The sequence below is a fragment of the Acanthopagrus latus genome, chromosome 5 (assembly GCF_904848185.1).
Source record: "Acanthopagrus latus isolate v.2019 chromosome 5, fAcaLat1.1, whole genome shotgun sequence".
In the NCBI taxonomy this organism is placed as follows: Eukaryota; Metazoa; Chordata; class Actinopteri; order Spariformes; family Sparidae; genus Acanthopagrus; species Acanthopagrus latus.
The window spans coordinates 8,530,642-8,543,796 of NC_051043.1; the positions used below are offsets into that span (position 1 = coordinate 8,530,642).

Here is a 13,155-nt window from a genome sequence, read left to right on the forward strand (position 1 = left end):
TGTATGAGTCATTGTGGGAATACTGTGCATTTCCCATTGTCCTCACGACGCTCTTTGAGGATTTGTGTAAATAGAAAAAAAAAAAGTATTTCTCTTCACGCAGGCTACAGAAAAGAAAAATATTCAAGCAACTTTCATGAAAAATCTGAAACATAATTTAACTGGCAAATCCCAATACTGATAGTGTAAGTAAAGGCTAACTCTAAATAGTCTTGAAATAAATTAATTCTATATCAAACATAATGGCAGCAAGAGAAGTGGAAAATACACTTTTTCTAACATGGCAAAAAATACAGTTGGAGCAAACTGGAGTAGAAACTGATAAAACCCCATCCACAGACATAGTTATTCTCTCAGGGTGTGGCCGGTGCTCCATTGTGGAATAAACAAACCGGCTGATCAGAGGTCTTTACTTAGAGTTTTCTGTGTCACATACTGGAAATGCAGCAGCATATACGATAAAAACATCACCTTAATTTTTTCGGCTACACTGATGATTAAAACTCTATCCGTTGTTAAGCGAACCTTAACACTTGCTACCATTTGCCTATTTACACTCCTTGTTGTACAGCATATAAATGCAAATAGGCAGACAGGAGGAATGACTATGGCCACACCCTGATTTTTAGTCTCTCAACCCCATAGAAAACACAATGGTTCCCACTATAAAGTGACTGTCCTAGTCTGATAGATTGCATTGATATATCAAATCTATAAAACAACTCAAAATGATAACATCTACCCAGTTTTTATTAGGTCTCTGAGTTAGCCACAGATCTGTGAAGTCATAATCCCTTGTTATGTTTTCTCAAGTTCTCCGTGTCCACCGTCTCCTTCTTTGTCCACATCCACGTCCCGCTGCTCTCCATTAATCACACCTTGTGGTCATTAGCTTTGGTAATATTGCCATGATGGCTGACGTCAGCTTTCATAAGAACTTCATAGTACAGCAGATAAAACACAGGTGTGACAATGCCAACAACCAGCATGATGGCCACAGCCGTCCACCATCTCATGCCCCAGTCTGCTCCGTAGTAAGGGTCCTTTCTCTGCGCTGGTTTATACTCGACTTCTCCTAGCAGTGGCTGCTGTTGCTGCAGTGTCAAGGAGGACACGACCTCATTCAGGGTGCTTCGAGATGGACCTGTGGATTTCACCAGCCGCTCAATGTCCTTGTCCTTCTCCATGAGGAATCCTTCCACACTGTCGGTGGAAGAAGAAGAGTCTGTGGAGGACTCGGAGGGGAGCGAGGTAATGGAAGTGATCTGGGGCAAGCGCCTTGCACCTGAGGGGGAGGCAGAGTTCAGAGGTCCAGTGGTGTGAGTCTCAGTCAGGACGCTAAAGCGCCTCACAGGAATCTTGACTGAGCGCAGGGCGAAGAAGTCCTGCTCTGTCAAAAGGTTGTTGGCACGCTTTATATCAGCCACCTAGGAAAGACACATGACATACAGGTAGCATCTACTTTTATCTATTGAGTCAAAAACAAAGTCAAAACAAAACTACAGACTTATGTGGGGAAGAGGCACCGGAGCTTAGCCAGACCAGTGGAGTGCACGAGTGACACGAAGGACCACAAATGATCCTGCAGTCAAACTTGTTTACACAACCACAATTGCTGTTGAAAATCTATCCGACCTGACTCAGTCATGCATGTTCACACACAAGGTAGTATAAGGAAGTTACATTAAGTCTTGTTGCCTGACTTCCTTAAGGCAGAAGTAGCAACTTTTCTTATCTGGGTTTGAACACTGTTGGAAACATTTTACCTTTAGAGTTAACATGGTTAATATGGTATAGTTACATGTTTGCAACCCTGCAGTCACAGAGCCAAATTAGCATTTATTTGGAGTGGCCACCTAGTAAATGTAATTCCATTTGGCTTTCTGGTCTCTGCCAACTCCTGAAGGAAGCATTTGTCTCTTTAGCTGCTGAATGCTCTGCCATGTTCACCAGCTAGACCCCAATTTTGTCTGCCTGCCTGTGCAGATGGTGCACAATGTTTTTATTAAGAACATCTGCCTGATACTTAGATAATTATAACGCTCTACTTCTACACATTGATTATACATCATTATTTATACATTGTCTAGATATTCATGTTCATTATTACAGATTTATTTAAGGAGCAGTATGTTGTCTTGGGGAAGAAACTTTAATTAGAAAAGTAAAAATATTCACTGATTTTCATGACTTAATAAACCAACAAGACAAATTGTCCTCAAAAGACAGCACAATTTCATACTCTTTTCCTTTGTTAATATTTGCAGGACCATTCTAAGTGGCCATCTTTTTCAGCTTCAAACACTATACTACGGACTTTGTTTCCATCTGAGGACAGCATTCGTTCAGTTACAAATAGTTATTCATCAAATAAATATTTCTGAGTTTATTTACTGTATTATTGTAGATACTACATTTTTTTTTTGCTTAATACCTTTACCAAAACTACACAGTGCACCTAATATAAAGCTTATAATGGCTATTTTTTAACATTTGTGTATAAGTGTATGTAAGTAAAGAAATAAGATTTTAAGAACCACTTTAACATGGAAGAGTGTAGAGTTGGAATTCACAAGAGGAGAAAGACAAACAGAGACAAACACACAGTTCTGAGCACAGACGTACTGAGCAATGGTACTGCAGGGCGATGCTGTTCAGGGTGTCACCCTCCTGGATATCTCTGGTCAGGTAGATAATATCCTCCATCCTCTCTCTGGAGGTACTCCTTCGCAGCCTCTCTCTGCCACGTGGCCGCAACTCATAGCTCTCGCCATCCTCCTCGGACAGGTCATTCTCGGAGCCGTTGTTTCCAAACAGATAGGCGTGACCGCCATTGGCTGGCTGCACCATGGTGGCGGACTGGAACACATAGTGCTGGTTTCTACTGGACATTTTTTCTCCACTGTGATGAGAAAAGAAAAAAATATGCTTGATTGCCACATCCGGAACTTGTGCAGCACATTTTATTTTATCAGCAAGGAGTTCTTTAACCTGAAGGAAGTTAACATGGAAAACTTAAAGGAGTCATTTTATCCTTATTGAGTTTTTGCCTTTGCTGTATTGTGTTATGAAGCATTTTTGTGCATGTAAAGTGTCTGCATAGTGAAAAAGCCCAGAGTCCACACCAAAGGGAGTGACTCTACCACAGAAAACACAGCTCCTGCACCGCCTGAAAAGCCTGCTTTGGAGTCGAGCTTTTACTTCTGTAACTTATGTGTGTCACTAGTAACAGCTGTTGTCTCACTAAAGGAGCGCTGCAGCAGTGCATCATATGAGAAAAATAATGTTTTCTGAAAATTAATTACAAGTAAGAACCTGAAAATAAGCTAAATATGGCCTCTTTAAAGCAAAGGTGGGCTATCTAGTGAATATGATATGTTCATGATAGGCACACAAGTCACTTTGTGCCAGTGTAACTTGACAGATAGAGCATGAAAGACTTGGCACAAAAAAAATAAAATGCAGGTGACTAGTGTGTTATTCTTTCCACCAGCTTTGGCAGCCTGTGGGTAAAGTTTACATTGGGGTTGGATTTAAGCTTAGTATGCACCATTACAGTCATCAGTGTCAACACAAATGTGACCACTGTTTCAGATCATCTCCCAAATACAACCAATCAAGCTGTACAGATATAAACAAGACTGTGAGCTTGCCCATGTCTAAGACCCAACATGCATTTCTTCCTCTAAAGGCTGCAATTAACAGGTGCAGGCAGCAGCGAGCTTCTCCTACACCTGACATTGCATTCTCCCATTGTTCAGCATGTTGAACGAAAAACGAAAGTCCACACATCTGGTAGGACTGAACATGCAAGTTACAGTAAAGATAGCTAGATAAGATCTGGCCTCTTCCGATATGAGAGGTGACGTTTCAGGCAAGCACATTGATCCAGGCAGACATCCTCCGATGTCAAGGTCTTCTGTTTATGTAACATTTCTGGCTCGTTCCCTATTGGGACCACGGGAACAACCACCAGCTACGTGACATCTTGTCAAGAAGATAATGTCATAGATCTATTCCCCCGTCACAACTGATGATTATCCTCACCTTTGAGCAAAGCTAAGCAGACTTGACTGCTGGTTACTTGAATCCAGATGCTAGATTCCTGACCCACGTAAGGTAATGTTAGCTGGGCTACTAGCTAACAATCTAAATCCTGAACCATACACACACCATCAACTATCCTGCATCAAGTACGCAGGCGTGTGATTAACCAGCTAAGCTTGCAAAACCTTACTGTGGATAAAATAGCACACCTGACTTCTTAACTAAGTAATTAATATGGCTATGAAGAAACAAAGCTAATGCTATACCTCAGTATCTCCCACCCCACTAAATCCAGTCGATGTCATTGTCCAGTGGACACTGTAAACACGTTTGTTTAAGCCGCCGAATAAATAACGCCAGTGAAAGTGTCAGGTGGGTCTTCAAACGATATACGTTCAGGTTACAGCACATCGTTGGCAAACTACTAACCCTCTGCACGGGCTAGGCTAGTGCTAACTAGCGTCCACTTATGTTATGTGGCTAGTAACGTTAACTGTACATTTCTATCGGGTAGTGGTCAAATCTGGTGGGTGATATATGTGGATGAAGTCGTCAACGGCTAACCTTACCTGAGAAGGTGAACACAGGATCAGTCAGTCGATCTGAATAACATCCATACTTCCATCTGGGGAGCTCCGGTCTTACCTTGCCTTTGATTAACGCTAGTTACCTACCTGCTAGCTACCGTTGAATTGCTACCGCTCACGCCACGTCAACAGAATATTACGTAATGACGTTGCCACGGACGCCTCAGACAAAGCACTCAATTTTGATCACGAGATGGCGCTAAAGGTTAAGGTAATGATGGCTCGGACCTCTAATGTTTGGGACGTATTAAGTAATTTACGGAGATTTTACATGGATGTATTACATTTTTATTTCGTTTTTATTCAGACTGTATTCATATCCTTATTAACTAATTTCGCAGTGTTTATATAAACCAACTATCCTGTCGGTTAAACCAGCTACCCAGCCACCAGAAACAAGTTAACTAACGTTAACTTACAGAAAACTCAACTGGCTAGCTTAATTAGCTAAACAAATTCCCTCTCCACCCTTTAAATAGGCGTCTTTAAGTCAAATTATATAGATGCACAACTCCTCCTAAAAATAGCATATAACAGTTATACGTATTTATAAATCAACCGGGAACAACGTGGTCGTTGAGGGTGCAAAAGACATTTCGCATAATACTGCTTGTGTTTCGGCTAGTTATGATATTAATTTCAATTTACTACTTGAGGATGTACACATTGGAGACAAAAGTTCATGCACAGAGAAGACAGTTTTTATGGACATTTCTGTGCCTGCTCGGCTCGCAGGGTGGAGCTGTCCACCACCACACCGAGCAGCACCCTTGAAAGACAAATGGGATTAAAACATCTTGTCTCATTAGGGAGCGAGCGGGGGACGAGCCGGAGTCCCTGAGGAGAGCTGCAGACTAATCTTTCCACCGGAACAGTGAGTCGTGCGTATGTGTGTGTGTTTGTGTACAGTAGCAGCAGCCCTCACATGGCTACAGGAGCCCGGAGCTGAGTGCAGAGAGAGCACAGGGTCCTGTACAGACCGGGGGAACCGCTCCATCTCCTCTTATTTCTCCCGGCTCCAGTCCCGTTAGATGACATACGCGCTTCATCCCATGTTGTTTACCGGAGACCCAAAGCTGCCGAGAGAAAACCCAGCACAACACAAAAACATGATGCGGTTACCGGCTGCTGTTTGAGAGGAGAAAGAGCTGAAGACCTCGGGAGCGCTCATCGATGTTATCCTCAGCATCAGATATATAACACTAATTCATCTTGGACGGAGAGCCCAAGCAAGGTGTCAGGTAAGTTGGAATCACTTATTTGATTACTCTTTTTTTCATTGATGTTGTCTGTTGGTTTTTTTGTGATCGTGGGCCAAGCCAAACTTTGCTGATTAATTTCACAGAAGGATGCGAGAAGAAATCGCTTTGTGACACATGCTCGCATCGTCTCCGGGACAATGCAACCGCCTTGGATTGATTTTTCAGTGAGTCAGAGTGAGTGAGTGAGTCAGTAATGATTGGTGACTCCAGGCGCTATTGCCAGTGGTAGATTAATTGCACGGAGGATAAAGGAAACAAATGAGTAGCGATACTCCTCATCAATTATGCCAGACAGCTCAAGCAGACATATTGTATAACACTATAAGAAAACGATTAAAAGTGGTTGGCCACTGCTAATTTCTTTTCGCGTTGTGCCAAAAAATCCCCCTCGGTGCGAGCTAATAAAATTGAAAAGCCTAAATATTGATTCAGCGCAATCAGTAAATGAATGGCCGGGCAGCCCATTGAGGACGGAGACAAACGCTTCCATGGTTACATCCAGGATCTCCAGTGTGATTACTGCGCTTTGTGTGGGTTTTCTCTCTCACACTGAAATAAAACAACAATTCACGGGGAACTGCCACACATGGCGAGCTGGAGACCCTCTCATAAAGGCTCCGTTGACTAATCTATAGGCTTACTCCGGCCATAAGTAATCTTGGCACACTTTGAGTTGCGCACATGTGCTGTTACTGTTAAATCAACGAGTGGTGCCTACAGCCTCATTGTGCTGCTGCCTCTTTGCGTGTTTTACGCAGATGTTCATTCTCCGTAGTTTACACCAGTTGATGGGGTGGGGTGTCCATTGCTTGAATAATTGATAATAATCCACCTTATCTGTAATTGATTTGACATGATGTCATCTTGCTGCGTCCTTCGCAAATCTCTTTTGTTGCCTCCTCTGGTGCCTCAGCAGAGTTAAATCCCTTTTCTCACTGGGGAGGAGGGGAGGGAGCTGCCTCTGTATCCATTCAGCACTTACACCTGCTCTTCCTCAGCGCCAGCCTTCACTGCTCACTGTTTCTGAAATGTATCGTTGTGTAAAAGGGTTAGTCAATAATTCGTCCTTTCCCTTTGTTTGCGAAGAGGCAACAAAACTTAGCATGAAATTTTCACATTCTTATTTCATCCAGCTTATAGTCACACACACAGGTCAGTCTGATGTGTTTATTTTCTGGATTTGTCTCCTCTGAGATCCACACTTTTAGAGCTCATGGTCCTTTGTTTGTCTGTGTTTATGTCATCGCTTGGCAGGGGTCAGCCCTCAGTCGCCTGTGTGAGGGTCTGAATGTGATTCACTGGGCGGAAACTGTTTTACTGCCTGCCTCTCTCCCCTTCTGTCTCACCCTTCTAATGGCTGCACACTACAAAAGGGGACAGTGCCATAAACAGAGCCTGTTCATTGATGAAAGGTGCTCAAGTGTTGCACACTGCAGACAGGATGAGATTGATGCTTGCCGGGGATGAGAGGGGCTTGCGTTCCCAGCATGTGGGCATGGAGAAAAATAGTACATGGAGGCACAGCTCTACATACACTGAACCTCCCTGCAACAGGCTGTGCCTGCCTCATCTGCTCTGTGCACTGTGGATCTCTGTTGGGGGCAAGAGCTATAAAGGATGTCTTTATCTGTTGAATAAAGGACATTAAGTCGTGTTGGAGCTTTGCATGGCTTGAAAGCTATACACATAATCCTGTGGATCTACAGCGGTTCCTTTACCTTGGAACATATTTGTGCTAGTCAAATTGAAGGATGTGATATCGTTTTCTTACATGTTTTCTACCATATGCTCTTTATATTCACATAAAAACTCATACCTTAGGAGACCGACGGTCATTTACACAACGCAAAATGTTTACTTGTCTTAAGTGCGTGTTCTGGATTTACATTTTTCAAAGAGAAAACCAACAGACCGATACCCATAATGCACCTCTTATTAGTTATGGTCTGGTTTTCATTTACACACCTCAGGAGGATAAAATGTTGCACCTACTTCCCCACTTCTCCATTGCACTTGTAAGTACCATACAGTAGGACAATGCATAATCCCTTGGTGTAAGACATGGATATCACAATCCTTCCTCCTTTTCACGATGCTGGGAACTGACTGGGTTCACTCAATGCTTTTTTGAGTGCGTGAACTACAGGTGTTAAGATTTCTGAAACATCAGATCAGAGTCCCAAGAATATTTCTGGAGTGGTAGATTTTTGTAATACACTAATGCACAGCTGTGATGTGCGCGGTTTCCACAAACATTATAATATGGTGCAAAATTCTTCATATTTAAATGATTTTCTGTGCTGCACATGGTTATTAGGTTACATTTTATGCATTGCAAGAATATTCTGAGACTTAGATGGAAACATTTTGAAACAGATATCAGTTTGAAGCTATCTCATTTAGTGTTTGGTGTCATTTTAGTTTATTTCCTTTGCCAAGAAGGTAATGTTCTCACCCATGTCCATTTGTTGGTTGGCTGGTTTTTCAGCAGGATGGGTGATGGAAAAGGGTTCTTGGCTCAGAACTGTGAGTTGATGGGAAAAAAAATCCAGATCTAGTAGATCTGAATGTTTTATTTGATATTGGATTAAGCTTAATTGAATTAACGAGGGCTGTTGGGCCTTAGTGGAAGTATGCACTCTGCTGAGTGCCATTCAAGTTGCTTTTTGATTTTGTGATATTTGGCCAGTTTCTAGCACTGCTGTGGTGTAGGGATTCACTGATCAGAGACTGATACCGGATATCTGTCCATTACTGACTCAAATAGATGGCTTGGGTGTCTGTGACATTGGGGCTGATCTTCGCACCAAGTGATTAAAATAAATTCTATGTTTACATCTATGTGCTCATTTATGTTATACTGTGGTCTAATTTAACAAATTTGTTCGCACTAGTTTGTAGCCTGATGATTTAAAAGAGTTATCCCAGTAACTTTAACCTCGTGAAGCATACAGTTTATTGATGAAACACTGGTATTGGATTTGTACAAGGTATCACAAGTTATCAGGTATCAGAATCAGATCAGAGTGGAATAAAAATGGATCGCTGCCTCCCCAGTGTGGGCAGACATTATGATTAAGTTTCTTAATTCTATGAGGAGACTTTGGAGGGACTAAGAATGTGCTATAAGGTCAAATAAAGAAAATAAAAAATGCAGGACAATGCCTAACAACAGCACAAGATAAAAGAAAGTGATCCATACCACTAATGAAGGAAGGAGTTTTGCGTGCCTCAAACCCTCTCACATGGAGCTGGAGGCCCATCTGGTGCTCTCAGTGCAGGGCACTTTTGTGACAGGATTAAAAACAAGGAAAAAAGTCCAAGGAAGAGTGGATACAAACCACAAACTTTTATGAAAGGACTATGTGCATCTTCATCAGAATGAAGTGTACAGCTCTCATTGAGTTGAAAATAATGTGTTTTCAGTGCTAAGCGCTGATGTAGCTGATGTTGCATTTACTAATTTCTATTAGTAGTTTCTACATTTACTATCCTAAGACAGGAACAATAGTGGTTCATTTTTGTCTTTGTGTTTATCTTGACTCACATCATCAGGTCTAATGCCAACATGTCTGGGAACCCTGCTGAAGTTGATTTTAGATTTAGTGAATGAACAAATTCAATTTGTAAATAAGTCTCTTATAATGTATTCTGGGATTTTGTTCTCAAAAATCATTTGACAGTTCATGCTTACGCACAGGAGACAGTGTCATGTTTTAGTAGTTGTTGTGCTTGGAGCAGAGGGACAGGAAAATGGTGGGCCCTCAGCGATGGCCAACAATCCTGAGGTCTCTTTAGTGGGCCTGACCAACCACATATTGTTCCCGGTGAGAGGATGCTAGTACGGTCGCAGCAGCAAACTCTCGGCCATGACCTTGCTGTCAACTCTCATAATCACACTCAAATACATACACTTATTGTTATATCTTGCACCCTGTAGAGGCTATGGGGAGCCCTCCCACAGCTCCCTAGCATCTCCATTCGAGTATTAAACTTGAACCCTGACCTCTTGATGCCAGTAAAACCAGTGGCTTCAGATCGCTCTGCCTCAGAGCCTCTCCTACCTGCTGTGCTGAGCATAACGCATGACCAGTTCCTCTATTAGGTCTAACAATGATCGATAACAAAACACTCCACCACAAATTAATGAATCAATAACAGTAAAACATTGATTCAACTTCTGTTAAGTTGTATTCACTTTGTTTAAATCCAGTTAATCCAACTAAAGCAGCTATTTTTCATTTCAACTTGCAAACTGCGTGGAAAATCAGTGCAGGAAGCGCACAGAGCAACATCCTTTTCTCACATGTCAAAACATAGTGAAAAGTAAAAGAACATTTAGGAAGGTTGTTTCCTCTGGCCTCTGGTTCACATTAGCTTGGCTAGACTCTGTACAAATTAAATTAAGTCCCGAGGACTGTCTGAAGCAGGAATTCTCTTTTTTTCTCTCTCTTTTTTTTGATCATTGAATGACTTGTTAAGCCTGAAGCGATAAACCTGCTCCCATAAGCTTATTTGATAAATGAACGCACTTCTTGGTTGCTCTTCGTTGATCCCATTCTTTAAACCTGAGGACCCGTACGTGGGATCCTCTGTCCGGCCATAAATCCCCATGAGTTCTACCCCTAGCCTAGATGTTTTTTGGGGAGCCACGTGGAACGCATCCCTTGGTGGCCCCTGCTTCCTGTGCTAATTTAGACAGGTCAGGTTGAGTAGGTCACACTTTGGCTGGGAGGAAATTGTGCCTATCCATCCTTATACCCTTCATTCCTTGCACCCTCACATTAGGATTTTTGTGTGAGTAAGAGAGAGACAGAGTGAAAGCTAGTAAACTTCAGAAAGGAAGGGTTGGGATGTCCAAAAACATAAACCTGCTGATGAAGGTCGCCAAGTATTAGAACAACCTTGCAAAAACCCCCGACTTCTCTCCATTACTCTTTAAACATATTTATCCGCCATTGCTCGATGCATGTGTATGACCTATTCTTTATTATTTCATCCACACAGATACACTTGTTTCCACCCCACCCCCCCATCTGCCCAATCCCTTACACCAGCCCCTCTTTCTTTCTTTCTGTTCTTGTCTTTCTCTGTTTATCTCTCACTTCCCTCATTGTACTGTAGTTGGTCACGGCAGAGGAATTCCACAAGAAGGTGGGGGTGGTTGATACGAGCGTGGCTGAGAGGTGGCAGGGTGTGTTTATCATTGTAAAAAGACGTATTTATCCACTTTCTCTGGATGCCTTTCATTATAGATTATAGGTTTGTGAATAAAACATGCCAAGAGATCAGGAGATTGTAAATGGAAAAAACACACCCCGCCTCTTTGTGTCTTTCACTGTGTGATCTGTGATGTGCTGCCAAGAAGAAATGGTCTCTATTAAATGTTACTGAATCCAAAATGAGATACCGTTGAAATTGATTGCTGTGTTTTTTGGTTGTACAACAACAAGACCCACAATCACATGTATGCTGACTTCAATTATATTTAGGCACCTGAATCTTCTCACAGTGGTAGTTAAAAGCAGCAATTCTATTATTTTTCTGAGTGATAGTAAGGAGTATCCTGACCACACTCGTTCAGGGATTTGCCTCCTCCGCAGTCCTGCCATCTGGCCCTTCAATGCTGCAAAGGCTTGAAAGAGGGGCTGCCCCACACCTACTGTATCGGGAATGTGTGTGCTGTGCATGTCCTTGTTCAGGAGTGATAGAGTAGAGCCGAGAGAAAAGAAGGGAGTCTGAATGGGATGGTTTGGATTCTGTTGGAAGAGGAGGCCAGCATGCCAAAAAGTGTGAGAAACAAAAGAATCGAGAACTGTGGCAATTTTAGAAATGCACACAAAACACAAAAAGGAGCATGAGTGAAAAAAAAGCCTGCTCTTTAAAATTGTGTGCTAGTCAGTGAATCGTAAAGTCCCGCTTCTCCTCCAATGAAAATACACCCCCGTTCTGGGTTGCCTCTGTGTTTTGGGAACTCTTTTGAAATGCAATTAGCATTTCATCCAGGCCCAACTGGTTACATGCAATGAAGTAATACCCTTTCTAATTTGGCCCTTTGGTCTGTGAGACTGTGGAGAGCACAACATTGTTTAATCCCCTGAAAGTGCTTTTCTGTCTGCTTCCATCACTGTGTGTCATACAGGCTAATCAGTCAGCCAACGCTCAAACTGGAAAATGCTCTAAATTGCTCACGCACTGGTTCCTACTCAATTGGAAGTACTTTCCTTTTTCTATATTCCTTGCTTCCCACTGTTTCCCAAGAAGAAGAAAAAAACTCTTGTTTTTAGTTGGAGATGCAAGATGCCATTGGCTCAACTTAAGAGCAGCCAACCACGGCCATGAGGACAATACCTCAGTAAAACTCTCCCTCACTCTGTTTCTTTTTTCACAGTAAAATGCACACTTGATTGGCAGCCTCTTGCCCCTGAAGGAGAAATGCCTGGTTGAAAAGTATCGTCTGACAATAGCTGGAAGGCTGACCTCATGCATTTTTGTTCTTTAGAGAGGTATTCATTCAAGTGTTTTCTTGGTCCCCTTATGTGGAATGGCATAATTTGGCTGCAATTCAGCTGCCATCCGCATTCCCCCAAAATCTTTCCCTTCCTTCTTGTTGAACTAATGGTAGGTTTTCTGTTTTTCTCCTCAAAATAAATAGAATTCTGTTTTTGGCTAGAGCTCTCCAAAATAAGCCCAGTGAGTAACACAGAGTTTTTGTCAGATTTAATGATGTATGTTTTAGCTCTACTCGCTTATTAAGTTTCTTAATTTCTTCTCCCCATCTTTGCTGCATGGCGAGAACATTCACTGATCTAAAAATACCAGAGGGAGAAACTACATGTGAAGTGCAATTATGGGCTTTTGAGTTAACCCGGTATAGCAGCCGCGGCTACGCCGGGCTGAGAACGGACGGTGGGTGGTTTCTGAGGTAGGGCCCGACACACATTGGGCTGGTGGCATCGCTTAGCGGGGAGCACAGCTCAAACAGAAAACAATCCAATAAACAGAGCAGAGGAGGCACCATGGTTTTGGGCCAAACACATAGCCTGAGACTTATAAATACAATTTCAACTAGCAGGATCCTGTCTATGAGATGAAAAACATTTTGTTTGTATGCATTACATCACACAGTTTTATTAGATTTTTAATTTTGCGTTAAAGGTATTGGGGACCTTAGTAAACCCTTTCTTGTATTATTTCAGATCTAATCTGACCCCTGAATAATAACCCACCATTTTCCGTTGGTCACATCCCTAAAAGAC

General features: G+C 42.3%; 2 protein-coding genes across 3 annotated transcripts in view; one reads left to right on the top strand and one right to left on the bottom strand.

Moving 5' to 3' along the window:
* Positions 1-359: 359 nt before the first annotated feature.
* lysmd3 (LysM, putative peptidoglycan-binding, domain containing 3) lies at positions 360-4,767 on the bottom strand. Its single transcript, XM_037097367.1, has 3 exons — positions 4,617-4,767; positions 2,626-2,902; positions 360-1,427 (listed from the first exon to the last, which is right to left on the bottom strand). The coding sequence occupies exons 2-3, from the start codon at positions 2,890-2,892 to the stop codon at positions 873-875; spliced, it is 822 nt and encodes a 273-aa protein (XP_036953262.1). The 5' UTR covers positions 2,893-2,902; positions 4,617-4,767; the 3' UTR covers positions 360-872.
* Positions 4,768-4,796: 29 nt separating this feature from the next.
* The window catches only part of adgrv1 (adhesion G protein-coupled receptor V1), a 116,458-nt gene continuing 108,099 nt past the window's right edge, over positions 4,797-13,155 (top strand). The window contains exons 1-3 of one of the 2 annotated variants that reach the window (XM_037097364.1): positions 4,797-4,845; positions 5,444-5,875; positions 5,980-6,060. The gene's annotated coding sequence lies outside the window, so the exon portion shown is untranslated. The remainder of the gene's footprint in view (positions 4,846-5,443; positions 5,876-5,979; positions 6,061-13,155) is intronic. The other variant, XM_037097365.1, reaches the window with a different exon arrangement.

Bases quoted from the DNA above. Each gene is read 5' to 3' on its own strand.
- lysmd3 (XM_037097367.1), bottom strand. From the start codon at position 2,892: ATGTCCAGTAGAAACCAGCACTATGTGTTCCAGTCCGCCACCATGGTG. The intron at 1,428-2,625 runs GTACGTCTGTGC...TGTCTTTCCTAG, and splicing joins CCCTGCAGTACCATTGCTCA to GTGGCTGATATAAAGCGTGC.